Source organism: Microtus oregoni, unplaced genomic scaffold, assembly GCF_018167655.1.
Source record: "Microtus oregoni isolate MIOR12 unplaced genomic scaffold, Mior012 000003F_ref0000135, whole genome shotgun sequence".
NCBI lineage: Eukaryota > Metazoa > Chordata > Mammalia > Rodentia > Cricetidae > Microtus > Microtus oregoni.
The window spans coordinates 25,040,001-25,065,193 of NW_024543062.1; the positions used below are offsets into that span (position 1 = coordinate 25,040,001).

General features: G+C 46.8%; 1 protein-coding gene across 9 annotated transcripts in view; it reads left to right on the forward strand.

Moving 5' to 3' along the window:
• Cit (citron rho-interacting serine/threonine kinase) overlaps positions 1 to 25,193 on the forward strand; it is a 178,832-nt gene that overhangs the window by 48,725 nt on the left and 104,914 nt on the right. For all 9 annotated transcript variants that reach the window (XM_041647361.1, XM_041647376.1, XM_041647382.1 and 6 more), the window contains exons 8-9: positions 3,245 to 3,448; positions 4,796 to 4,949. In XM_041647361.1, the coding sequence (XP_041503295.1) occupies positions 3,245 to 3,448; positions 4,796 to 4,949 (358 nt within the window). The remainder of the gene's footprint in view (positions 1 to 3,244; positions 3,449 to 4,795; positions 4,950 to 25,193) is intronic.

Genomic DNA, 25,193 nt, shown 5'->3' on the forward strand with positions numbered 1-25,193 from the left:
TGGTGATGAGCATATGTGAGTGCAGTTCCTGCAGAGTCAGGGAGAGGGCACTGGATTCCCCCAGAGCTCAGTTACAGGTGGTTGTGAGCCTCCTGATGTGGGGTGCTAGAAATCAAACTTGGATTCTCTGCAGGATAATCACGTGTTCTTAAGCCATGAAGCCGTCTCTCCAGCTCCCTATATAGCTTGTCTGTCTGTCTGTCTATCTACCTATCTATCTATCTATCTATCTATCTATCATCTTTATCAACTCTATCTTTATTTTTTGTTTTTGAGTGTACCTCAGGCTATCCTGGCACTCACTCTGTAGACCAGGCTGGCCTCAAACTCAGAGATCCACCTGCTTCTGCCTCCCAAGTGCTGGGATTAAAGATGTGCACCACCACTGCCCAGCCATTTTATTTTTAAAAGAATCTGCTGAATTTTTCAGTTACTTTGCTTCTCTCCCTTTCCCTTCCTCCCTTTTTTCTTTCTTTCCTTTTCTTCCATTCCCACCCCTGTTCTTTGGTCTCTTGCTGCCCTGGTTTTAATTTCTCTGTCAGGAGGATGAGGGCTGCGCTAAAGCTGAGGAGTCTCTGTCAGGCGGCGCCCTTTGTGGGCCCCTGGGATGCCTAGGTCACTTTGATTATCTCACCCAGATTGAGTGCTGAGTTTCAGTCAGAGCAGAGTGCAAACGTGTGAGGAGGCTTATGATCACACGTAAGACCCGCTGCTTGGAGGCCAGTGACTAATCGAAACCTGGTAATCATTAAAAACCTTTGTGAATCGCTAATAAGCACGGGGGTTGAAGTCGCGTCCATCGAGAGCACACTAGAGGCAGTTTTGCTTTTGTAGCTTTCCAGCATGGCCACAGATAAGGACAATCTGTAAAGATGTTTATACATTTATCCCAGATGAGAATAGTTGCAGGGTTATTATCTGGTGTTGACATTTTATACCCTTTGATTTGGTTATCCTAATAAACTAAACTCGGTCGGGTTTAGCTCATTGGATGTGAACAAGTGACGGGAAACAAAGAGGGCAGAATATTCTAGAACATACCATGTGACAATAAAATAGGCCCTAACTGCAACAAATGATATTCATCTAACAACTGTGTGCTTCCTGTGCTTGCAAGGGAAGTCGGCGTCCAGTCGGCAAGACCCACCCTGATGCCATCAAGGCCTGGATTCAAGGATAGGTCACCTTGTGCCTGTCTAGACTCAGTGTTGGCCTCTGGCACAGGCTGCCTGGGGTTTCTCCTGCGCCATGACTTCTGAGTATTCTCAGTGTCAGGAGTGCCAGCACCATGCTGTTCTGGGTTCTGGGCCTGCCGAGAGGAAGTGGGGGTTTACAGGGATGGTTTCAGTATTTCTGTACTGTATGTACACGTGTGTATGTGTGTCTGTAAATCATGAGAGAAAGAACATGAAAGCTATAGGAATATTCTGATATTTTTTATATATACATGGGGGAAAGAGGAATGGGATCAATATAGGAATATCTTATATGTTCTATATATACACTTGTACATACTTAAGTAAAGAATAAAAACGAGGGAATGGGAGAATTACTGGAAAATCTTATTTCTTGGGTAGGAGGATGGACAAGCTTGAAGTCATAGCTGAAAGGGCTTCATCCGACCCCATCACTGTGGAGGGCGGTCTTGTCGTGCCCGCCTCTAAGCGGCCCCTTCCTCCCAAATCAAAGCGAACTTGCCATCCCTCTCCTCCTGCTTGCCTCCTCGTCCTCCTCTTCAGTGGAGAATGGATCCCTTATACCACCACGCCCAGCCTAAATCTGCTTCCTTGATAAAAAGTCCAGCCTAAAGGGGGTGTGTCCATGTCTTCCAGGTTTTTGGGTTTTGTTGGGGGCACTTTTTAATCCTTTAACAATGAGGGTTTTTTTTTTTTTTTTCCTGCACCATCTAACCGCTGACCACGAGAAGGCCGTAGATGCTGTGGGTGACAGGGCACCGGTCAGCACTGCTGTCTGAAGTCAGGCCTCTCTGCTTTGCTGGGCAGGAGCATAGACACGAGTCTTCACACATTCACTTTTCGTGCTCAGGAAAACTTGAAAACCAGTTTTGAAGATCAAATGGGTTGCTGACTTGCTGAGCCCCCTAGTAAGGGTCAGGAAGTCCAGTTCTTTGATCAGCATCATTCCAAGAAACAAAGGCATTAAACCCTAAAACAGGAATCCTTAGGCCAGTCCCTGGAACGGAATGTGTTTGGCTCTGTCAGAAGGCTTCCTGCGGTGTCCTGCTCTGCCTTTGCCAAGGGCAGTGCTCGGGCGGGCTGGCGCTGGTGGACTGGAGGGACCTGGTTTCCGAGCGGTGAGGGGGCTGTAGGAGCAAATGAGAAAGGTGAACCCATTAACATGCAGCCTGTTTGGGACCTGCTCCTCACACTGCCCTGCAGGTGGGCTGATGGAGGAGATAGATCTTACTGCCATTTTCCATTGTTTGCAGACTTGAGATGTAGCTGGCTTCATGCTGTTCCTGTATGGCCATGTAGCCTCCAGTTTCTCATTAACAGATTGATCTTATATCATAGATCTATGTTTAGATTGTTCTTCCTTTCTCTCTGCATGTGTCATGTATGTGAGTGTGCTTGCCTAGATGTGTGCATGGGTCTCCCTCACTTCCCTCCACTTTGTAGTTTGAAGCAGGGTCTCTCACTGAACCTGGGGCTCATCAACCTGGCTAGCGGCAAGCCCTTAGGGTCCCCCAGATGAGCCTTTCCAGTGCTGGGTTTATAGTTGTTTATGTGGGTTTGGGGATTTTAACTGGGGTCTTCATGCTTGCTCAGCAGGGACTTCACCGACTGAGTCTTCTCCCCAGCCCAACTTTGCCATTTGTGTGTGTGTATATATATATATATATATATATATATATATATATATATATATATATTTGTTTTTGAGTAAAAGAAGTTCTGTTGAGTTGGGAATGGAGCTTGGGTGGGAACGCAGGGCTTATTTATCTTTTATCAGGTTCTGGGTTCAGTCCCTGAGCACTGACACGAAGTTCTGTTGTTGAGTAACTTGTACCAAGAAACCCTTCTTCACTCAGATGTATTATGCCCATCCCGGCCCTTTTTAAAAGTAAAGCATTGGCATTTCCTGATAGCATGTCTCTTGACAGAAGGTTTCAAGTGCCTGAGTGGATAGCAATCGGGCAAATCGGCTGGCGTCTAACGCAGGTGTTGGCACCTACTGGCGGGCAATTGAGAGTGCTGTGTTCTCTTCATTTCCGGGTTTCTAGGTGAATGCCAAACTCCCCATTGGGACCCCAGACTACATGGCTCCCGAAGTACTGACCGTGATGAATGAGGACCGGAGAGGCACCTACGGCCTGGAATGTGACTGGTGGTCGGTGGGAGTGGTCGCCTATGAGATGGTTTACGGGAGAACCCCATTCACAGAGGGAACCTCTGCCCGCACCTTCAGCAACATCATGAACTTTCAGGTGAAGGCTCGTTAGAATCACGTGTAGACAGCACAGCTCTGATTTTGTGCTGAACCGTCCACTGGGCTCGCTCTTCACAGCAGCTTCTGGAATCGCAGCTGTCAATCATCGTAAGGGCACCTCAGCATTTTCGGTAGCACTAAAAACGGAAGATGGCTGCCGTTTTAATTCCATCTTTTTATTGGTCTTGAAATACATCTTGAGTTCACTGTTGTTCAATGCGCCTGAGTGTGGCTCAATGAGCGAGCTTTTTAGTGCCCTTCTTTTTCAAACAACCCCGGAAGGTAGGCATTACCACCTCACACACTGACGAAGAAACCAAACAGGACAGGCTGAGCACAACACCGGCTGTTCGGCTCGGTAGCTCATGATTCTCAAGTGGGGAAGAAGGAAGCGGATAAATTAGAATTGAAGCAACGCACTTGTGTGTATACACACACACGTGTATAATGTAGAATTAAAACCACGTCCTAATACGTATACTTAGATTCCATTAAGCCCATTTCTAAAGGACATGATGAACCCATTTTTCAGTTTCAGCTTCAAGGAGAAAAGAGGCCTCATTCCTTTGGATTTCGTTTCTCATTCAATTTTCATTTTCCTGGAATGGTTGATACATATACTTTTTTTAATGTACGAATGCTGTTACTGAGGCTTCTCTTGAGTTGAAATTTCCCTCTAGATAACTCTTTGAGCTCATTTCCATCATTCATTTTGGTTTGCTTGCTCAGTAATGCAGGCTTTGACAGAATTGTACTCAGTACTGTGGGGTACCAGGTCAGCAGTGATGAGCAGGGCACCATATTCACCTTCTCTCCCCATCGTCCCTCAGAAACCAAAGCAGACCACATGCTGGCTGGGTGGAGGCAGGTAGATCCTTGATGCCCGTCTGGACTTAATGATAACCCTGTTTCAAAAAACCAAAAGTGAGCAAGAAAGGGTGGAGTCTAGAGGGAGCGTGCAGAAGGAGAGTAGCCGGGGAGAGCTGGGGGCGGTGCTGGCGGAGGGAGCTCTAGGCCGAGAGAACAGCATGAGATGGTACAGGAAGCCTGAAATAGCTCGTCACTGTTGGACAGCAGAGAGAGAGATGGGTGTCTGTGAGACTGGACGAGAGAGGGAAGCTACAGGTCAAGCCACGAAGGACATTGAACCCCAACAAAAGAACTAGGCCTATTGATGTGTGTAGGCCACTTATTTCAGGAACATGCCTTTGGTCTAAAGTTATGAGGGCACAAAACTTTATTTTAAAAGAGAATGAAAAGAACTTATGTATGAGAAATTTTCTCTTTGCTTCAGGACATAAACTGAATCACTGCTAAGGAAATAATTCTTTTTTTTTTTGAACAGCGGTTTTTGAAGTTTCCAGAAGACCCAAAAGTTAGCAGTGAGTTCCTGGATCTGATTCAGAGTTTGCTGTGTGGCCAGAAGGAGAGACTGACGTTTGAGGGTCTCTGCTGCCACCCCTTCTTTGCCAGCACTGACTGGAATAACATTCGTAACTGTAAGTAGAGCATGCTCCTTCAGCTTGGGTTTGGGATAGAGAAGTATTGCAAGGAGTCTGAAATTGATGGAAAGGCTCGAATTATTTACAGCCATAGAAAGAGCTATTGGCGCAACTGTCTTTGAGCAGTAATCGTCAGTCTGCATGGAAGTGGTCGCTTACCAAGCTCTGTCTCTCCGTGGCCTTCAGAAAATTTCTAGTTAGAGGTGCAAATGGTGGCATTCAAAGGTTGTCCCTTGGTTTGACAATTTCTTCCCAGAGAAAACTGACATCCTCAGAATAGGAAACAGACGCAGAGTTCGTGCAGCTGGGACTCTGTATAGGGCCAAGCCTGGTATGGAACCATAAACAGCTGGCTTCCCTCTGTGCTCACAAGCGTGTAAAATCTGTACTGCATACATCCAGGGACTCAGCCACACCTCACTGTATAATCAGAGTATACACCGAATCAATTCATTAAGAGCAAGGATCCAATTTATTATCAATAGCACCAAGAAGCATGTTTGTTTATTTATCTGTGTGTGTCATTGATTGAAGGTGACCACATGACCTGGCCCAGGGATAGCATAGATTAGAGTGGCAGCATTGGCTGTGTTTATTTTGGTGCTGATGGGAGGTGGGGAATTGGGAGCTGTTTTTAGGTATCGAGTCTGAGCTTCTAATTGGAGCTGTGCTGATTACAGGTTGAACATCCCTAATCAAAAACAAAAACAAAGAAAAAAGACCAAAACCAACAAAACCAAAAACCAAAATACTCCAAAATCTGAAACTTTTTGAGCACCAATATGGTATCCCAAATGGAAATTCCATGTGCACCTTCATGAGGGTTTGCATTAAATATGTAAAATTACCTCTGGCTATGTGTGTAGGCCATATATGAGATCTACTCTTGGACATGGGCCCCAACCTCGTGGTATCTCGTGCAGTCTAGATGTTAACATTCTAAGCTCAGAGCAGTCTGTTCTAGTGTAGGAACAGGGATGTGTGCGCCCTTACTCTGGGGTGGAGGAGTAGGGTTGTGTGTGCCCTTACTCTGAGGTGGAGAAAGAGGGATGTGTGCGCCCTTACTCTGAGGTGGAGAAAGAGGGATGTGTGCGCCTTTACTCTGAGGTGGAGGAGTGGTCGGCATGTCGACTTTTTTCCATTGCTGTGATAAAATACTCAACTTCAAGGAGAAAGGGTTTATTCTGCTCACCGTTCAAGGGTGCAGACCAGCTTGGTGGCAAAATCAGAGGACAAGAACTTGAAGCAGCGGGTCGTGGTCATTTCACATTCCTCCCTGCACCCATATGGCTCAGGCTCCCACCCAGGGAGTAGTGCTGCCCATGGTCGGCAGGTCTTGACACTCCGGTTAACACTAACTAGGAAACTCCCACAGGTGTGCCGAGGGTCCCTTCTCTCAAGTGAGTCTAGATTCTGTTAAGTTGACAGAACTATCACTGTTGGGATCCAGCTTGTGAATCAAAAGCCATGGTGATTGTTTCTCTAACTGCCTGCTGAGGTATTTTTGGAGACTGTATTTCTTTGAGACAGGGTTCTTCTGTGCAACCCTGGCTGTCCTGAAACTCACTCTGTAGACCGGGCTGGCCTTGAACTCACAAAGATCCACCTGCCTCTGCCTCACAAGTGCTGGAACTAAAACTAAAGGCATGTGCCACCACTGCCAGGCCTAGAATGCTTTTTTTCTTCTAATTTTAGTTTTTCAAGACAGGTTTCTCTGTGTGGCTTTGGAGCCGGTCCTGGAACTAGCTCTGTAGATCAGACTGGCCTTGAACTCACAGAGATCCGCCTGCCTCTGGCTCCCCAAGTGCTGGGATTAAAGATGTGAGCCTGAGCCGCCACTGCCTGGCTTCTAATTTTTTTTTTTTTTAGTTTTTCGAGACAGGATTTCTCTGTGTAGCCATGGCCGTCTTGGATCCCAGCATGCACCACCACACCTGGTGATCCACCGTATCTCTGTAAATCCTTCCTGACAGGTTTTCGGGTGTTAGCCTTCGGTTGTCATGATGAAAGCTGAGAAAGTGGGAAAGAGGGCTGGAGGGATGGCTCAGCAGTTAAGAGCATTGCCTGCTCTTCCAGAGGTCCTGAGTTCGGTTTCCGGCGGCCACATGGTGGCTCACAACCATCTGTGGTGAGGTCTGGTGCCCTCTTCTGGCCTGCAGGCATGCATGTAGAGGGAGTATTGTATACATAATAAATACATAAATATTTAAAAAAAAAAAAAAGAAAGTGGGAAAGAGTTTATGGTCTTCAGAGGTTTCAGGCCATGGTCTCTTGCTCTGCTGCTTTGAGCCTGTGGTGGGAGGTGTCACGTCAAGGTGGGTGGGAATGAAGAAGAGGAGCTAAGGAAGGACCTGTGTCTGTATACCCCCTTCAGGGTCATGTGACCTCACTTCTACCCACGAGGCCCTACCTACAAAGGTGCCACCACCTCCCCAGAGTGCCACAGTGTAATGACCAAGCTTTCAACACATGGCCTTTAAAGAGGGGCATTTACAGCCCAAACCATAGCATTCTGGTAGTCACACCTGTTTGTTTTTCTGGTATCCAGTCAATTCCCACCAAATTTCCAAAGGTGAGACTTTTTAATCAGTAATATATTTTCATTCTTTCCATGAATAGTTTTAGAAAGATTTGATAGAGTATCCTTTAGATGCTATTCAAGCACTTAATCTTTTCTTGTCTTGCCTTTTTATCTCATCTTCTTGAACAAGCAGTTAATGTTTTATGCATGAGCTTGCTAATTATGCCCAACAACGCATTTCCACTTAGGTGAGTTGGTGAATGGCGCTTAATTATCTGAGTAACTTTATTTTGTGTTTTGGTGGGGCTTAAGGTTGTTTTTGCTATGAGAGTTTGCCCTCTCTGCTGCGGGGGTGGGGTGGGGTAGGCGGTGACTCCAGGGACAGTCCCCCTCCCTCTTGGATACCCAAATCTGAGACTGCCCAATCTCATCTTTATATAAGTTGACGCGTCATTTGCATATACTGGATTAGCACCCTCTTGTGTCTCAAGTTATACTTGGATGACCTCTAACACCTGACAGGAAATGCCCCGAATAGTTCCTGTGCTGTGTTGTTCAGGGCATCAGTGACCAGAAGCAGCAGTAAGGTGTGCTCAGCATAGCCACGGTTTCCCTCCAGTACTTTTCAAAAACGGTTTTATTTTCTTTTTAATTATGTATGTATGTCAGCCCCAGGAGAGCCCATGCTCTCGCTGGTGTCCGTGGTCACTGGCGCTGGCACATGTGTGCACAGACACTACAAAACAATATAAACCTTAATACTTTTATTTACTGCCAGCTCCCAGTGTAGTAAATGGATCAAAAAACTCACAAAATAAGTTTGCTTAAATAAAGAAATCCTTTTCGTCTCGATCAACCTGTGTTTTGTGCTCTCGGACTTTCAGAAAAGTTGCAGAGTTGGCACAGTGTCTCCGGCCCTTTCACCTCCTTGCCCCTGATGCAGAGAGCTCTTCCAGAACAGCGGCTCACTTGTCAGAACCCAGACTAAATTCTTCTTATCATACTATTACTTAAGCTTGAGACTTTTCACAGATTTCACCAGTTTTTCCAAGGAGGGTCCCTCTTCTGTTACGGCCCGTGCACAGGACGGTGTTTGGATGTTACTAGTCAGTTTAGGTAGCTCAGCTGCTGCCGGCATCCTCATTCTGTTCGAGGTTTGGTAGTGCCTGGGGGTCCTGACCATGCGGAGAGGTACGGTCTTCATCCAGCGTCTGCTGGAGGTTTTTCTCTTTTTTCTCTGTGTGTTTGCAATCAGCTCAGGCCTTGTGAATCAGAACATTGCTGTACTCCAAGTGATTTGAGCTGTTTTCTAACATGAATTATGCTTTTGTCCAATTCTGTTTCTCACAAACACATGCGGGATGACTCTCATCAGCCCAGAACCCTGGCTGTCATCAGGCTTCCCAAGTTCATGGTCACCACTTCAATGCCTTATGATTCCTGGCTGTTGAACACTTCCGCTCCCACAACATGATATTGTCCCTTGATGAAGGCGACATTAGCCTCTCTGCTGCTTCGCCCCTAATTCTTCTTTTTCTTATTGTAACCAATGAAAGAAAGTACTGCTTAACACAGCAGGTAATAATCGTCGAAGACGCATTATCTCGAGAGGTGGTCCTGGCAGGATACAGAAATGTGATTTAAGAAGGGTCCCGGCAGCTGATGACGGACAGAACAGGGAGTGGCAGCGAGGGAAGCAAGGACTCTCTTCTGCTTTGCGTCTGAGGCCGGACAGAGTATCCTTGCCCTCCCAGGTCCTGCCCCTTGCAGTTGTTGTGGGCAATAGCACGTGACTTGTGAATCTGACCTAGTTCAGGGGTTTTTATTCTCCCAGCAAATGACGACCCTGTGAGGCGTTTTAACTGCCACACTGCTGGGTGTCCAGGCTCCCATTACTCCGGTCTTCCCTTCCCAGTCTTCTGCAGGGTTGTATTTTCCACTGCTTATTATTGTCATTACTTCAGGGCCGCACTCCAGGGGCTCCTGAACCCTAACAGCTGCCCCGGGCAGAGGAGGTCCAATTTTTCAGATTCAGTCTTAACCCGACTTGATTTTTCTAGAGTCCTGGGAGCCAGCCAGAGCTCTCCACTTCCATGCTGCTGGTGTTCCCTGACATCTGTCCTCACCTAGCGTTGGGAAGGGTTTGTTGCCTGGCATTTTCTCAGAGCACATCTTTTAAAATGTTTTTTCCCAGTGGAACTGACACCCTGACACTTTCCACCCAAGGCCTTGTGTCTCAAGGACGGCGTAAATGCGAGAGATGAGCGTGAGCTCTCTCCTGAGTGTTTCCGGCTAACGTCCTGGAGAAGCAGCGTTGTTGGTTATCACTCCCGACACAGGCCTTTCTCTCCAGTCATCTTCTCTCACTGTCTGCAACAGGAAGCGAACTGCCAAGTTCTGGTTTTCCAGGTCTGCAGCATTTGTTAGCAGAGAATGCACTTTGTTTTGATCCAGCAGTGACGCTGTGGTGAGCCCATGCTGGTGGCACACTGAGATCTTCCAAATAGATGTCTCTTGCCCTGCCCTCCCTGGTCCTGGGCAGCTGGTAGTTAGACTGTAAGCATTTGGTCGCATGACTGTACGCCTGTGTGATGGGTGGGTGCATCTGGTTGAGCAGGAGGGATTCGGTACTTGCTCATGGCTAAGTGATGGTATCGAAAAGTCTCGTGTATAAAGCGAGTGGTACCATATCGCGTCTTCTGTTTAAAACTGCAGTCCATTAGCAGTGTTGCCTGCATTTATTCTATCTCAGCATAAGGGATTCTAACATATGACACGGTATTGTTTCAAAACCCTTCGGTTTTAGATCCATCTTAGAGATGTGGATAATACCGTAACTTATTCAAGATCATTGGATGACTGTGGGATTTGTGTCAAAATCCATGTGATTCAAAACCAGTGCCCTTTCTGCAATCCTACGCTTGCTCTTGGGTGAGCCATTTCAGTAATCAGTAATGGTTACGTTAGTGATGGCGGCAAATGGCAAATCATGCTGCACTTGAGAGTGGGCCGCTTAGCCTTTGGGTGCATTTGAGAATGTTTGGAGTTGAAGTGACTTTAGAAGTTGTGAGATTCAGTTTGGCATCTGAGTATCTGCAGTGTACAAGGTGCTGTATCAGGTCCTCAGCCCTGCATGAGCAAATCTGAATGTGGTCCTGCCTGCATGGAGCTTGGAATCTTGGATAAGCTTGAATAGAACTGTGGTCCTGAAGAGCTGTTAGCCCTAAGGTTTCCTGCTCTGCCCGTTTCCTCACTGGGTTACTGAACCACCTATGCCTGACCTTAGACAAAACACAGACCTGGAGACCCTGCTGCACTTACAGTGATCCCTCTTGTCTCAGAGCTAACCTGGGAAAGGACATTGGGCTGATGCATTGCTTTTAAAATTAGGATTTGTAGTCTCAGGAGCATTATGTTTCTTTAGAGCAGGCTCTCCCAACTTTGGCACGGCTGACACTTGGGGCCAGATGTTTTTTTTTGTTGTGGGTCTGCTGTGTGAGTTACAGCGTGCCTCTCATTGTTCCTGTTCTTCGACACACTGTCATTTAGCATCTCCCTTCTGCAGCTGTGATACTTAAAAAGCATCTTCAGACATTGCTCATGGTCCCTTGGGGGAAAACTGCAGGGACACAGTTGCCCCAGTTGAGAATATCTTTCAGGAGGAAGAACAACATTCCACTAATATTAATCCCCCAAGACTGATACTGCTAATAAGGCCGGAGCTGTTGTCAGAGGTCTGTAGGACTTTTCTTCCTGGGTGTGGTCCATGGACCGATAGCATTGTCATCGCCTGGGAGCTTGTTAGAGATGCGGAGACTCGGTCCTAAGTCAGAAGCTGCTTTTTAATAAGATCCCTCGGTGATTCCTGTGCATGTTAGAGTTTATGAAGCTATGGAGGAGGAGAAAAATTAGATGTGTCAGACTTAGCATTTCTTGCTCAACTTTGTGAGTCTTCCTTGTTTTGACTTCTGGTCTCAGGATGAGATGAGACTGTCTGTTTTCTGGTTTAAAGAGAATCGTTGGCTTAATTAAAAAAATAATTACATTTGTTTATTTACGTAAGTGGGGGGGGGTTAGGAAGGGGATGAGAGGACATCTGGTGGGAGCCGGTGCCTTCCTTTCGCCTCATGGATCCTGGGAATCAAGCTCAGGTCACCAGGCTTGGCAGTAAGCAGCAAGCGCCTTTGCCTGCTAAACCATCTCAGCGGCCCGGGATTGTTGGATTTTATGCTATAGCTTTGAGGAATGAACGTTTTCTCTCAGATAGACTTTGCATCCTTGAAGATGATGCTGTACCTTTTCTTCATCTCTAGCAAAAGGAAATTTGCTTCTTTCTCCCACTTACTGGTGTCTCACTCCCTATTAGTAAGGGAGGCTATGTTCCCTTCGTTAGTGCTTCTTAGGCAAGCGTTCTATTGGAATGCTAGGGACCCACTATGTTCCAGGGTTCTACAAAGCACAGCGTGTATCTTATTGCCCCTTTTGCTCCTCCCTCGACCCCCAAAGAGTCATTTAATTCCTAGGATTAATTCCACAGTACACATGACGACACAGGGTCTTGAAGACGTGAGATCTTAGTGAAGGTCACGGATCGTGTAGCTGTCAGTGCTAGGTGTTGAATTCAGGTCCTTCCTATTCTAGCCTTTTTACTTTTATTTTCTATTGTTAATGAGGGCTGTTTATTGTTGTTGTTGCTACTGTTTTTAAGATAGGGTCTTACTGTGCAGTCTATGCTCTCCTCAAATTTATGATCCTCCTACCTCAGTCTTCCAGGTCCTGGGATTGTAATTATGTACATACCATCATTCTATCTAAAATGCCACCAAATAAAACATATCTCTTTAGCTTTTATTTATTTTGAGAATGCTGGAATGGTGGACGTTTTGAGCAGTATGGGGTGGGGGGCTGAAAATGTGGCTAAGTAGTTAGGAAAACTTGTTGCTCTTGCAGCGAACCTGGGTTAGGTTCCAAGTGCCCATATGGTAGCTCAGAATTGTCTTTAACTTAACTCAAGTTCCAGGAGGTCTGACCCCCTCTTCCTATGTCCTTGGACACCAGGCATGCATGTGATATACGTACATACATGCAGGCAAAACACTCATAAACGTAAGATAAAAATAAATCTAAGAAAAAAAAATCTCGGGCCTGGAGAGATGGCTCAGAGGTTAAAAGCACTGACTGCTCTTCCAAAGGTCCTGAGTTTAATTCCCAGCACCCACATGGTGGCTCACAACCATCTGTAATGAGATTTGGTGCCCTCTTTTGATGTGCTGGCATACATGCAGGCAAAACACTGTACACATAATAAATAAATAAATTTAAAAAAATCTCAAAAAACTAATTGATACAGACAGTCGTAGGGTCAATAATGCCTCCTATCTTGTGTCTAGTCGCTTCTTTGTGAGTTTCTCATGTAACTTTCTGGAGCGTGCTGTAATGTGATATAAAATATCATCACCTCCTGGACTTCAGGTGGCATCTTTGTTCTCCTTCCTAATAATTTAGGTGTTCAGCTGGATGGTGATGGTGCACACCTTCAATCCTGGCATTCCAGGGGCAGAGGCAGGTAGATCTCTGTATTAGACCAGTCTGGTTTACAGAGTGAGATCCAGGATAGCCAGGGCCACACGCTGAAACCCTGTCTTGAAACAAAACAAAGCAAAACCAGAAACAACCAACCAAACCAACAAAATTTAGGCGTTCTTCATGGCAGGCTATTTTCATGTATCATTGAAAAGAAGAAAGCCAAGCCTTTATAAGACCACTTCTCTGCCACTGATTTCTTGTCTTCCTCTCAAATAAAATTCCCTTATAGTTTTAACACTTGTCTTCCATTTCTGTGCTTCTGCGTTTTGCCTGTAGGATAGCATTGTCTCTATGTTGTGATGTGATCGCTCCTGTGGTTTCAGCCTCTTTAAAAACTGCTGGGTTCTGAGTTCCCATTGCCTGAGCCAGGTATCTGGCAATGTTTTGTTTTGCCACTACTAGGAGGAGTACAGTGGTGGACTTCTTTGTTAGGCATGGTTAATGCTGAAATGTGACCCTTGCCAGTCTTCTAGTTTGTGTAGGGACAAGAGGAAGAAGGGAAGAAAGGGAGAGGAACTGAGGCCCCCTGGGTATCAGCAGCTGGGATGGGGAGGGCTGCTGTAAGCGCTCCAGGAACCTAGCTGGGCAGAAGGTGGAGAAGGAGTGAAGAGATGCAGACTAGCCTCTTAGGGACTATGCGGGAATGTTTATGCGTCTCTTGGGGGCTGTTATGTTTTTAGAGGGTAAGTGGTTAAGAGAAAAAATAGGCTAAAGGGAGCTAAATGCTTATGAATTAAGATTATAGGTCTTTTCTCCTCTAGCGTGAGCTTGGAGGCCGCATCCAGAGATATTAAAAGTATATATCCTATGTTATAAATGGAGACAACTTATTCTAGAGACAACTGCAGTATTAAGATGGAGTGGGTGCAGCGATCTGGGTGAAGGGGGTGTCTGGTTCAGGAAATACAGCACTGGTTCGGATTAAAAGAGAGGAATTCTCGGCGTGTTGCTGAGGATGATCTGGGAGTCTTAGCTTTCAGGTGACCTACGTAAGAAGAGTTACATGATCCAATAGAGTCCTACTTCATGAAGAGTACAAGCCTAGAGTGGTTTGTTCTTCAACAACTTGGTTTTCCAAATATTGACCTTTGGGGATTTCCCCCCTTGGATTTCCTATAAAGCCCCTGTGATAAGATGGACCGCATCCCTCCAAAGGGCACCCCTTTGTCTGTCTGCCTTTGACTGTGCCTCTCATCCCGAGCTAGTGATACAGCACCAGATTTCAATGTGACCAGTTCTAAAGGAGATAGAAGATAATGCTCTTCCATGGAGAAGATGGGAGGTGGGAATAGATTTGTCAGGGAACCTAGAAGTTGGAGGCCTCCATCATTCAGCTCTCGGTTGCTGAAGGCCTTTCATAAACAAGCGAGCATGGAAATGATTTGGCTAACGATTCAAAATTATATTAAACATCTGGGACTTTGTTCAGCAGCCAACTTTCCAATCAATTCTATGAAGTGCGTTGATTGCATTTACGCTCAGTTTCTGAGGGTGAGGGTTGGATGGAACTCAAGGGTACTGTTGGCGGGAGTCACATGACATGACAGCGTGAGGACAAAGTAGAAGGCACAGGTGGCCCATGACTAAGGGTTTGTGAATGGTTTCCAGCGTGTTACTTCAGAGAAAATAAATGTGGCCAGTTCTAGGCACCCTGGTAGTGGATCCTCAACTGCAGCCCCTATAGTTTGGGACCAGAGACAGCCCTTCCTGACTTCCAAAGGAACATATGCAAAAGACTGACCCTTGGAGATGTTAGTGTTCAGTGGCCTTTGATGCTGATGGATTTACCTGTCCTACAGAAGACTGGTAAACTTTGCTTCATCGGTGGGTTGGCCTTGCTGCAAAGGCGTCTGGGAGCAAGGACAAGAATGCCCAATGGATTGAGTGCCTGCCAAGTCTGGATGCAGGTATGGAGAAGAGCAGGTGCTGAACTGGGATCTTGCAGGGCACATAGCCCTACCTCCGAGTGAAACATGGAGGGGCGAGTGAGAAGGAGACTGGTGTGTTTGTCTAATACTTCCACCTTGCAGGAAGAAATGGGTGGAGTCGGAGCTCCCTGGCCGGGGCGGGGTAGAGAATAGAAGATCTCCCAGGGGCTGGACACAGCTTTGTTGAGCAGTAATAGACGTACTTGTTCAGTTTAAACTTTGTTATGCATTTAGACCTGTGAAGTCACTACCAGGTTTTTTGTTTTGTTTTTGTTTTTTCGAGACAGGGTTTCTCTGTAGCTTTGGAGCCTGTCCTGGAACTCCCTTTGTAGACCAGGCTGGCCTCGAACTCACAGAGATCCACCTGCCTCTGCCTCCCGAGTGCTGGGATTACAGGCGTGCGCCACCACCGCCACTACCAGGTTTGAGAAAACAAACACGCCTGTCATTCCAAAACTTTATGTGCCCTGTGACTCTCCCTTCCATCCTCCCATCCCTTCCTTTGTCCCCAGAAACAACAGAACCAATTCCAAGCGTGGGTAGTTTAGTTTGTATTTTCTTTCTATTTCTTTTTTAAGACAAAGTTCTCTGTAGCCCAGATTGTCTTGGAACCCCCTCTGAAGACCAGGCTGGCCTGGAATACACTGAGATCTACCTACCTCTGCTTCCTAAGTGCTGGAATTAAAGGCATGAGCCATCACCACCTGGTTTGTTTGTATTTTCTAGAGTTCGTGTGCACTGAATCACACAGTGTGTACTGTCAGCACTCTCTTCTCCGAAGGTCCTCCCTGCTGAATGATGCATGAGTCATAGTTCATGGCTTTTTATTGTCACCGAGGGTCTGTTGGTTATCTCACCACCTGCTAGTGAGCGATTGGGTTGTCTCCAGTTTTTGGCCCCTTGAAATCAGATTGCTCTTATCACATGGGCACCAGCCTGCAGACGCATGCATTCATTTCTCTGGACTAAAGTAGGTATGGAACAGCAATACGGTCATATGGTAGGCACATTTAACTTTGAAAGAGGACACCAACCTTTTCCACAGTGGTTACCCATTTTCCATCCTCGGCAACAGTGCCTGTGAGACTCCCTGATATTCTGAACGGCCAGATCCAGAGTCATTTGTATCTTGGGAAATAGCCAGCTGTGGAGTTTAGATAGGCTTAAGAAGTCTCCCCCATACCCCTGACTTAAAAAGTTTATAAGATCTGGGGAGCTGGCTCACCTGGTAGAGTGCAGGCAGGAGAACCTGAGTTTGGATCTCAGCTGGTTGTAAAGAGTCAGACTTGGTATGCTGCAGCAATCCCAATGTTGGAAGGTGGAGACAGGAGGGTCTGTTTCAAAACCTAAGGTATAGATTGATCAAGGAAGACACATGACATTGACCTTTGGTTGTGCACATGCACACATATGCACACACACACACACACACACACAACACACATGAGCTCTTCTGAGTATTCATATGTATATATATTCGTGACATTGGCTTGGCAAAGAAGCTGTGTCGTTGTCCTTTGGATATGCCCACAGTCTGGATTTGTCTCCCTTACCTCAGTAGGGGGTGAGGTTTGGTACTTACTCTTCTGGTTCCTGTAAACTGGAACATTAACTCTGCCGGCCTAGCCTAGAACAATCAACAAGACCGCAATATTTCAAAACACACCAAATGCATAAAACTTTGAGTGCACAATGATGCCGAGGCCCCAGCATCACTACCCTGATGTCATTAAGTACAGAGAGCCAAGCGTCCACCTTATCCGAGCCTGTGACGGGGCACCCAAACTGTTGATGTGTAATCCCTGTGGGCTGAGGGAGGGAGTCTGAAAGCCTCCTTTTGGCAGCCACGTAGGAAGTAACGGCTCAGAGACAACGATCCATGAGGTGAATGACTGAAGAGAACATTCTGGTGGGGGAATCAGGGTGATATCAAATTCAGGGATCAGTTTTTACATCACAAGAAGTGAGGTCAGGTGATAGCCAGTTGACACCCCATCCTGGGTGATGCTCATAAAAAAAAAAACACACGAACATCCAGAAGGCCCTGGGTTTATCTGCCAACCTACCAGAAACACAGGGGAACAGGGGATAGACATGTTACATGGCGCTCCAAGGAAAGTGTCAGCCAAGTCCAGAATGTGAGAAATTCTGCAAAGTTCCTTAATCAAATAATTTCCTTCCTTCCTTCCTTCCTTCCTTCCTTCCTTCCTTCTTTCCTTCCCTTCCTCCCTCCTTCCCTCCCTCCCTCTCTCCCTCCCTTCCTTTTTTTCTTGGAAGAAGAATGTTCAGGTAAAAAGAGACATCTGCTTGCTGGTTTCTGATTTAAACCAAGAGGCATCTTTTGGGACATGAGGGAAAATTGAGCATAGGCGTGGGTGTAGAGGGGACAGTTGTCTCAGTGAGTGTGGTGTTGACCCTGTGGTTATTGTCTTTTTTTAATCTTTAACCTTTTTTTTACATTTGTGTGTGTATATGCATGCGCGTACACGCGTGTGTGTGTGTGTCCCACAGTGCACATGTAAAGGTCAAAGGATAGCTTCTGAGAGTTGGCTCTCTTTCTCCACCACGAGGGTTCTGGTTGTTGGCCCCCATGGCGTGTGCCTCACCTGCTACCACTGCACGGGCCCAGGTTATGTTTCTTCTAAGGTCCTTATCTAGGACTGGTGAAGGGGTCAGCAGGGAAGAATACCCTCTGGAGTGCACATGGTGGAAGGAGACCAACTCCTGAGAGTTGTCCTCTGACCTCCACACCTGTCTCTTGTGCACTCACATACATGCCCACATGTATGGAGTAACCACAGCATTCTTTAAAAGTCCTGATCTGTAGAGCAGTAGTTTCCGATTGGTAGTGGACATGGCAGTATTCGAGACATTCTTGATGAGCTGGGGGTGCTGTTGTGGGTAGGTACCAAGGATGTTATTGCTGGACACTACAACTGTGCCAACCCCATCAACAGGTGCCGTCTGGGGTCAGCAGACAGGCTACGTGAGGCTGTGTGGGATGACTGATAGTGGGAGCTGCGGAGGGTGGACATGTGAGGGGTTCGTTTACTTCTTACTCTAGGGTGTGAAAATGTTGGTTTATAATAAACATTTAAGAATAAAAAACTTTAGCCATGTATGGTGGTGCATACCTTTAAACCTAGCAGGGCGATGAGGCAGGCATTGAGTTCAGGCCAGCCGGGGCTACAGAGTGAAACCCTATAAAAACAAACAAACAAACAAAAACCCTCAAGTGTTGGGTAAGCAGGTACCGAAGCAAAGAGGACAGCAAAGCCTGAAGCCCATCTGTGCTTGTGAATGTGGGTGACTCAGGGGAAAGTGTTGGAAGTGGAGATAGCTGGGGTCCGAGGTCACAGACGCCAGGGCGTGGAAGCTGTGAAAGCCCTCCCTCCCTTCTTCTGAAGTGTGTCCTGATGGGCATCACCTGATGGAAACACTCCAAACCCAGACCTGCAGAGAAGCGCAGTCATGGCTCTTTTAACTGGAATGTTCCTCTCTTGAGTATTTCTAGCCTAATGTAGGTGGCTCACAGATTGCTGAATACCTAGCCAAGGGGGAGGGAGAAAAAGTCAATCTATAGAGAAGAAATCCGGTTCAGTTTCACCCTGGGGGAGGGGGATGCATCTCTAACTGTATAAGCGTTTGGGAAAATGTAAGTCAATCACAAAATACTTAACATTGTAAAAGATTTATATATTTTTACAACACTTTATGTATATGGGTGTTTTTCTTGCATGGGTGTCTCTGCACTGCATGCTTATCTGGTGCCCTGGGCATTGCATCTCCTGGAACTGGAGTTACAGGTATGAGCTGCCATGGGTGATGGGAATTGAACCTGGGTCCTCTGGAAGAACAGCCAGTGCTCTTAACTGATGAGCCATCTCTCCAGTCTGACTTATTTTACTTTTACTTATCTATTTCTGGTTATGGGTATATTTATTTGTGTGGGTGTATGTGCACACATGAGTGTATGTGCCTGTAGAGGCCAGCGGAAGGTGTCAGACCCTCTGGAGCCAGAGTTGCAGGTGGTTGTGAGCCACCAGCTGTGGATGCTTGAAACTGAACTTTGGAAGAGCCAGGTGTTCTTTTTTTTTTTTTTTTTTGGTTTTTTTCGAGGCAGGGTTTCTCTGTAGCTTTGGAGCCTGTCCTGGAACTCCCTTGGTAGACCAGGCTGGCCTCGAACTCACAGAGATCCACCTGTCTCTGCCTCCCAAGTGCTGGGATTACAGGCGTGCGCCACCACCGCCCGGCTTAAATTTCATTCTTTTTTTTTTTTTTTTTTTTTTTTGAGCCAGGTGTTCTTAACCACTGTGCCATCTGTCTAGCCCCCAAGCACTTGATACTAAGCAGACTTGGAGGAGAAGCATGGCCTTGGGATAGGGTAGATCAGAACACACAGATCCCGAGATCCATCGCAGTCACCAGCTGGGGGATATTGACTTAGCCAGCCATTAGCCGACCCGTGCCGGCATTACTTAGATTGGTTAATTGATTGAAGCACATTTTCCTATGCTAAGTTCCTTATTTATCTTGAAGATACCATGAAAAAAATTGATTGGCAAATCGGTGTTACCTTAAAAAATCTTTTTCTGTCTCTTTGACGATTCAAAGAGACAAAGTCATTTTTTACTTAAGGCTGCTGTAAAGTGATCTGCGCTGCGAGAGTCTTGAGTTTCTTGTATAACGTATTGTTGGGTGGCCATATCACCCTCATCCTCACTACTCTCCAGGGGGTGGGTCCGAGCCCCCGGTAAAGTCGTCTCTTCTCACAGGTCGAATTACACTTGTCTATTTGTGAGCCAGCTTTGTTTGTCCAGCCCATGACTTAAGTCACTGCCTCCATTATTCCTGTGAGACCCCAGACGCCGGCCATCTTCCTCCTTTCCCCAGCATGGCCCTTTTCCCATAGTAAGAAATCATCACTGGGTATTTCTACGCTCTCAGACCTTACAGCAGTTTTCCTGGTCACATCTTCTCTCTCTGTGTTATCACTCTCTTCCCGAGTGTGGAATTTGTCACATCGACTGTCACAGACCTGTCCATTATAGGCAGAACTGTAGCACTGACCCCTTCCTACCATGACTACGAAAAGATTGCATCTGTCTGGTCTGCTAAAACCTTCTCTGATATTATCTTCAATCTAGCTCAATCCAGGACTCCCTCTTCAAGGTCAGCTCCTTACCCGTAGCTTTCTTGGGCTACTGCTTCAATTACCACTCTTTAAAGATACCTCATTTTCCCCACTCTGGCTCATGAAGATACCTTTTAGCCAGCTCTTGAGATTCTGTCCCCTCCGTGCTCCTTGCTTTGCAGAACCTGCAGGAAACCACGTCTAACTCATCAGCCAAACTCGCTACCCCTCTACTTGTGAATCCTCTGCTTTTTAAACCCACTGCCCAACCCTAAGTGATGCGTCAGCCCTTTCCCCAGTGTCAAAGCTTCCTTCATTACGTAGGTAAGATGGCTTTTATTGTTATTATTATTTTGTAATTTTTCCCTCGTTTCTGAGTGTAGGATCTCCTTGTCCGTTGAGGGGCAGGACATCATGTAGTTGGGACGAACTGAAGGAGGCTTTGTAGCGCATTAGTTGAACATTACTAAGCACGGTGCAGACACAGTCCTGATTCATGGCATTATTGTACACGCCTTTGTCCTTGTGACACGGTGCTTGCTAGCTGCCCTTCATCTTGTAGTTTGGTACAACAATCTGTCAGTCGCTTGAATTGATGACTTAGAGTTTAGGGGTAGGCTTAGCCTCCTCTTTTCTCCTCCCTTCCTTTCTTTTTTTCCATTCTCTCTCTCTCTGATAATATCTACCTGTCTAGCTGTTGTCAGCCTTGTAACTCTTGGTCCTGTTGCCTCAGCCTCCCAGGCTGTGGGATACAGGCATGTGGCCCCATGCCTGGCCATTTCCTTTTCATCCTTTCTTTAAATGTGTCCATTCTTTATGACCAGCTGAGTACCCTGAATTGTGTCTTGAACTGAGTTCCATGAAGTGGTGTGCTGCCTGGAGTAATATACAAAGGCTGAGAAACTAGCCGACACTGTCATGGGTTGCTCCCCCAGAACCTCTATTCCACACCGACTGAGGGCGGCCGCCATGGGATGCCCTGAGAGGTATTGCAGCAAGATTGTAGCTCTGCTGCTGCAGAACTTAGATTCCAGCGCAGAAAGCTCGAAAGACGAGGCCGAAACAAGACAATCACAGCGTTCATCTGTTATGTTGAGAAACCAGAAGCAGGCATGGGAGAGCTCAGTGGGGAATGCTGGGAAGTGGCTGAGCAGGACGAGTGTGCATGCTTCTTACTTCACTGCTGCTGAAGAGTAAACAGTTTTGAAGACAATAAATTTTCCTCCTAAAGCTTTTAATGAATGTCAGGATTAGAGAAGGAGAGGGAGGGAGGGAAGGAGGAAGAGAGGGAAAGGGGATTTATGAAGGGAAGTTAACTACAGTTCTTAAAATAGCCTTTGTTTCTGGGAGCCTTATTCTGCTGTCTGTCTTATAACCGGGGGTGGGGCTCCCCTCAAAGTTACCTCTGCCACTAAGGAGAATGAGCTCTGCTGTCACCTCATGCATGTTGACTAATTTTAAAAACATGGGGAAACACTCCACCCCGTTTTTCTCCTTGTCTTTTACAGTGAACAAAGAGCTTAATCTGTGACTTCATATGCATTTGCCATCAGTGTGGTAGGCATGTGGCGTGAGGGGAGCGATGATGTCACGACACTGTATAGGAAAATATTAATATAGGTACTCATTAACATATTTTTCAGACAGAACAATCTTGGCTTTAAAGCTTTCTCATTCGATCCACACGTCGAGTGCCTTTTTCGAGTCCGGTGCTGTGCTAGTCTTCTCTTTGCAAGGTCCATGCTCAAGTCTTTCCGCATGTAGTTGCTTGTTAAACATTCGTTGTATACCTACTATGTGCTTGGCAGTGGTGCTGCCTGCTGGGTCGGCATAAACTTACGACCTACTTAAAATCAAGAAGATTTCCATGACCTACTAATTCTTTTTAGGCCAAAGGAATGACACAATCTTACTTTTTATGTGTGTTAAGTGTGGGTCCTACATGTGTCACAGCGCCACAGCACACACGTGGAAGTCAGAGGCCACTTTAAGCGGTCAGTCCTTGCTGCTTCCCACTCTCTCTTGCTTTTCTGCCCTGCTGCATTCTCCAGACCACCTCACTCGTAAGCGTCTAGACAGTTCTCCCGTCTCAATCTCTCATTCCCTCCTAGTGCTGAGACTATGCGGGTGTTCCTGGAGTCTGAGCTCAGGTTGCTAGGCTTCTGTGGCTAGCAATTTTTACCCACTGAGCTTTCTCCAGCCTCATCCTCCCCTCCCAGTGTATGAAAACAATTCCACATGGCATAAGAAGTCTGAGAATTATTCCCTGCTTCCTGCCTCCTTCACTCCTTCTCATACATGGTGGGTTCTAGCCTTGACCAAGAGTTTGCTTTTTCGCTTGTTTTGTAGGTAGGAGAAGTGAAGTAGATCATTGAGGGGGAGGTGCAGAGGAGACTAAGGTCTGTCTCACCTCTCCTTTGGCTCGCCCCAAGAGGTCCCCAGTGACCCTTGTGAGAGCATGCTGTCTTGGCTGAGTGAAGCTTTGGGAGACAACTGGCCTTTCCCTGTGTGACCTTCCATATGCTAACCTCTGGGATTTCCCCCTCACTGTTAGTCTGTTGTAATTGGGCCACTAGTTAGTTCCCGGCCACTTAGCCCCGAAATAATCACACAGAAACTGTATTAATTAAATCATTGCCTGGCCCGTTAGCTCTAGCTTCTTATTGGCTAACTCTTACATATTAATTTAACCCATTTCTATTAAGCTGTGTATCGCCATGTGTCTGTGGCTAACCAGCTAAAGTTATGTCCAGTGTCTGTCTCCGGTGGGAGCTACATGGCTTCTTCCTAACTCCTCCTTCTTTCTCCCAGCATTCAATTTAGTTCCCCCTTCCCCCGCCTACCTAAGTTCTGCCCTATCAACAGGCCAAGGCAGTTTCTTTATTTGTCAATGGTTTTCACAGCATACAGAGGGGAATTCCACATCATTAGTTCCTGTTCCCACTGAGAATTGTGGTCCACTGTGCTGGGGAGTGAGGCTCAGTCATTCTTCTATGCTGATGGTAGGCATGGTCCCCATCTAGAGGGACCACCAGACTCTCCCCGTTTCATCTAATGGACTTGGCCAGGCCCTACAGGGTCATTTTATGATGTGGCATCCAGGTGTTTAGGTTTTTCACGCTGTGTCTCAGAGTCCAGTGACTCCCATCTCTGGGACTGTGGACTATGGGCACACATCAGTGTACCTGGCTTAGATTGTTCTTTTTTCAGGCCCTGGAGAGCTAATTTTCTCACCAGTCCCAATGGGCTTTGTGTGGAAGAAGGGTAGTCCTTCTGCGTGTGCTGGTCATGTGTGTTCACGCAGCCTTTTCCCCCTTCCACCCTCGTATGGAGTAAAGGTAGTCCTGCGTGTGCTGGTCATGTGTGTTCAGGCAGCCTTTCCCCCCTTTCCCCCCTCGTATGGAGTAAGGGTAGTCCTTCTGCGTGTGCTGGTCATGTGTGTTCATGCAGCCTTTCCCCACTCGTGTCTGCCAGTGTTCATGTTCACTTCCAAGTCATGGTTCGCACTCGTGGGACACGACAGATGCAGACAGGCTGGCCCAGCTGCAGTTTCTTGGTAGCTGCCACATCTCTTCCCTACTAAAGGGCCTAGACAAGGGGCAGCCTCATCCTTGCTGGAGAGTCAGCTCATTGCTGGGCCACTTCTCTTTAGCTTTGAGGCTATGATTTCTCACGCCGCGTGGATGATGCCCCCCAAACCCTTGTTCTCAGAAGATCCTGTTGCTCTGAACTACCTGTCTAGAGGTTGACGTCTCTAGCTTCTAATCTGTACTGTGAGTTGTCCAGCCTCTCAACTTGAAACTTGTCTGACCTTTTTATATTCTCTCTTTCTCTTTCTTTGTGGGATTGAACCCAGGGTCTTGCCCATGCTAGGCAATATTCTACCACTGAACTATATTCTCAGACTCCTTTGTGTGTATGTGTGTGTGTGTTTGTGATGGAGGAAGGTCATTGGTTAAATAAAAAGAAACTGCTTGGCCCTCATTGGTTAGAAGATAGGTGGGAGGAGTAAACAGAACAGAACGCTGGGAAGAAGAGGAAGTGAGCTCAGACTCCACAGCTCTCCTCTCGGGAGCAGACGCCTCAGAGAGATGCCATGCTCCCAGCTCCCAGGCAGACGTACGCGATGAAGCTCTGGCCCAGGATGGACATAGGCTAGAATCTTCCTGGTAAGCGCACCTAGGGGCGCTACACAGATGATTAGAAATGGGCTAAATTAATATGTGAGAATTAGCCTAAAAGAGGCTAGATAAAAATGGGCCAAGCAGTGATTAAATGAATACAGTTTGTGTGTTGTTATTTCGGGCATAAGCTAGCCAGGCAGCCGGGGTGCTGGGGATGCAGCCCCACCGCCCTTATTACTACATGTTTGTGTATCTATGGATACGTGTGTGTGTGTGTACATGTGTGTTTATGCGTGTGAAGGCCAGGGGACAAACTTGTGCCATTCATTAGGTACCATTCATCTTTTTAAAAAATGAAAAGAAATATGTGTATGGTTTTGTGTGCACATATGCCTGTGTACCACGTGTGCGCACATATGCCTGTGTACCACGTGTGCGCACATATGCCTGTGTACCACGTGTGCGCACATATGCCCGTGTACCACGTGTGCGCACATATGCCCGTGTACCACGTGTGCGCACATATGCCCGTGTACCACGTGTGTGCACATATGCCCGTGTACCACGTGTGTGCATATATGCCCGTGTACCACGTGTGTGCACATATGCCTGTGTACCACATGTGTGCATATATGCCTGTGTACCACGTGTGTGCACATATGCCTGTGTACTACGTATGTGCATATATGCCTGTGTACCACATATGTGCATATATGCCTGTGTACCACGTGCGTGCCTGATGCTGGTGGAAACCAGAAGAGGGTGCCAGTTCTTCTGGAGCTGGAGTTACAGATGGTTATGAGCTGCCATGTAGATGCTGGGAACTGAACCCCAGTTCTGGAAGAGTAGGAAATGCTCCCATCTCTTTAGCCTCTCTCCTTTTTCTTTTGGAGACACGATCTCTCACTGGCCTTGAACTTACAAGTAGGCGAGGCCGGCTGACCACGG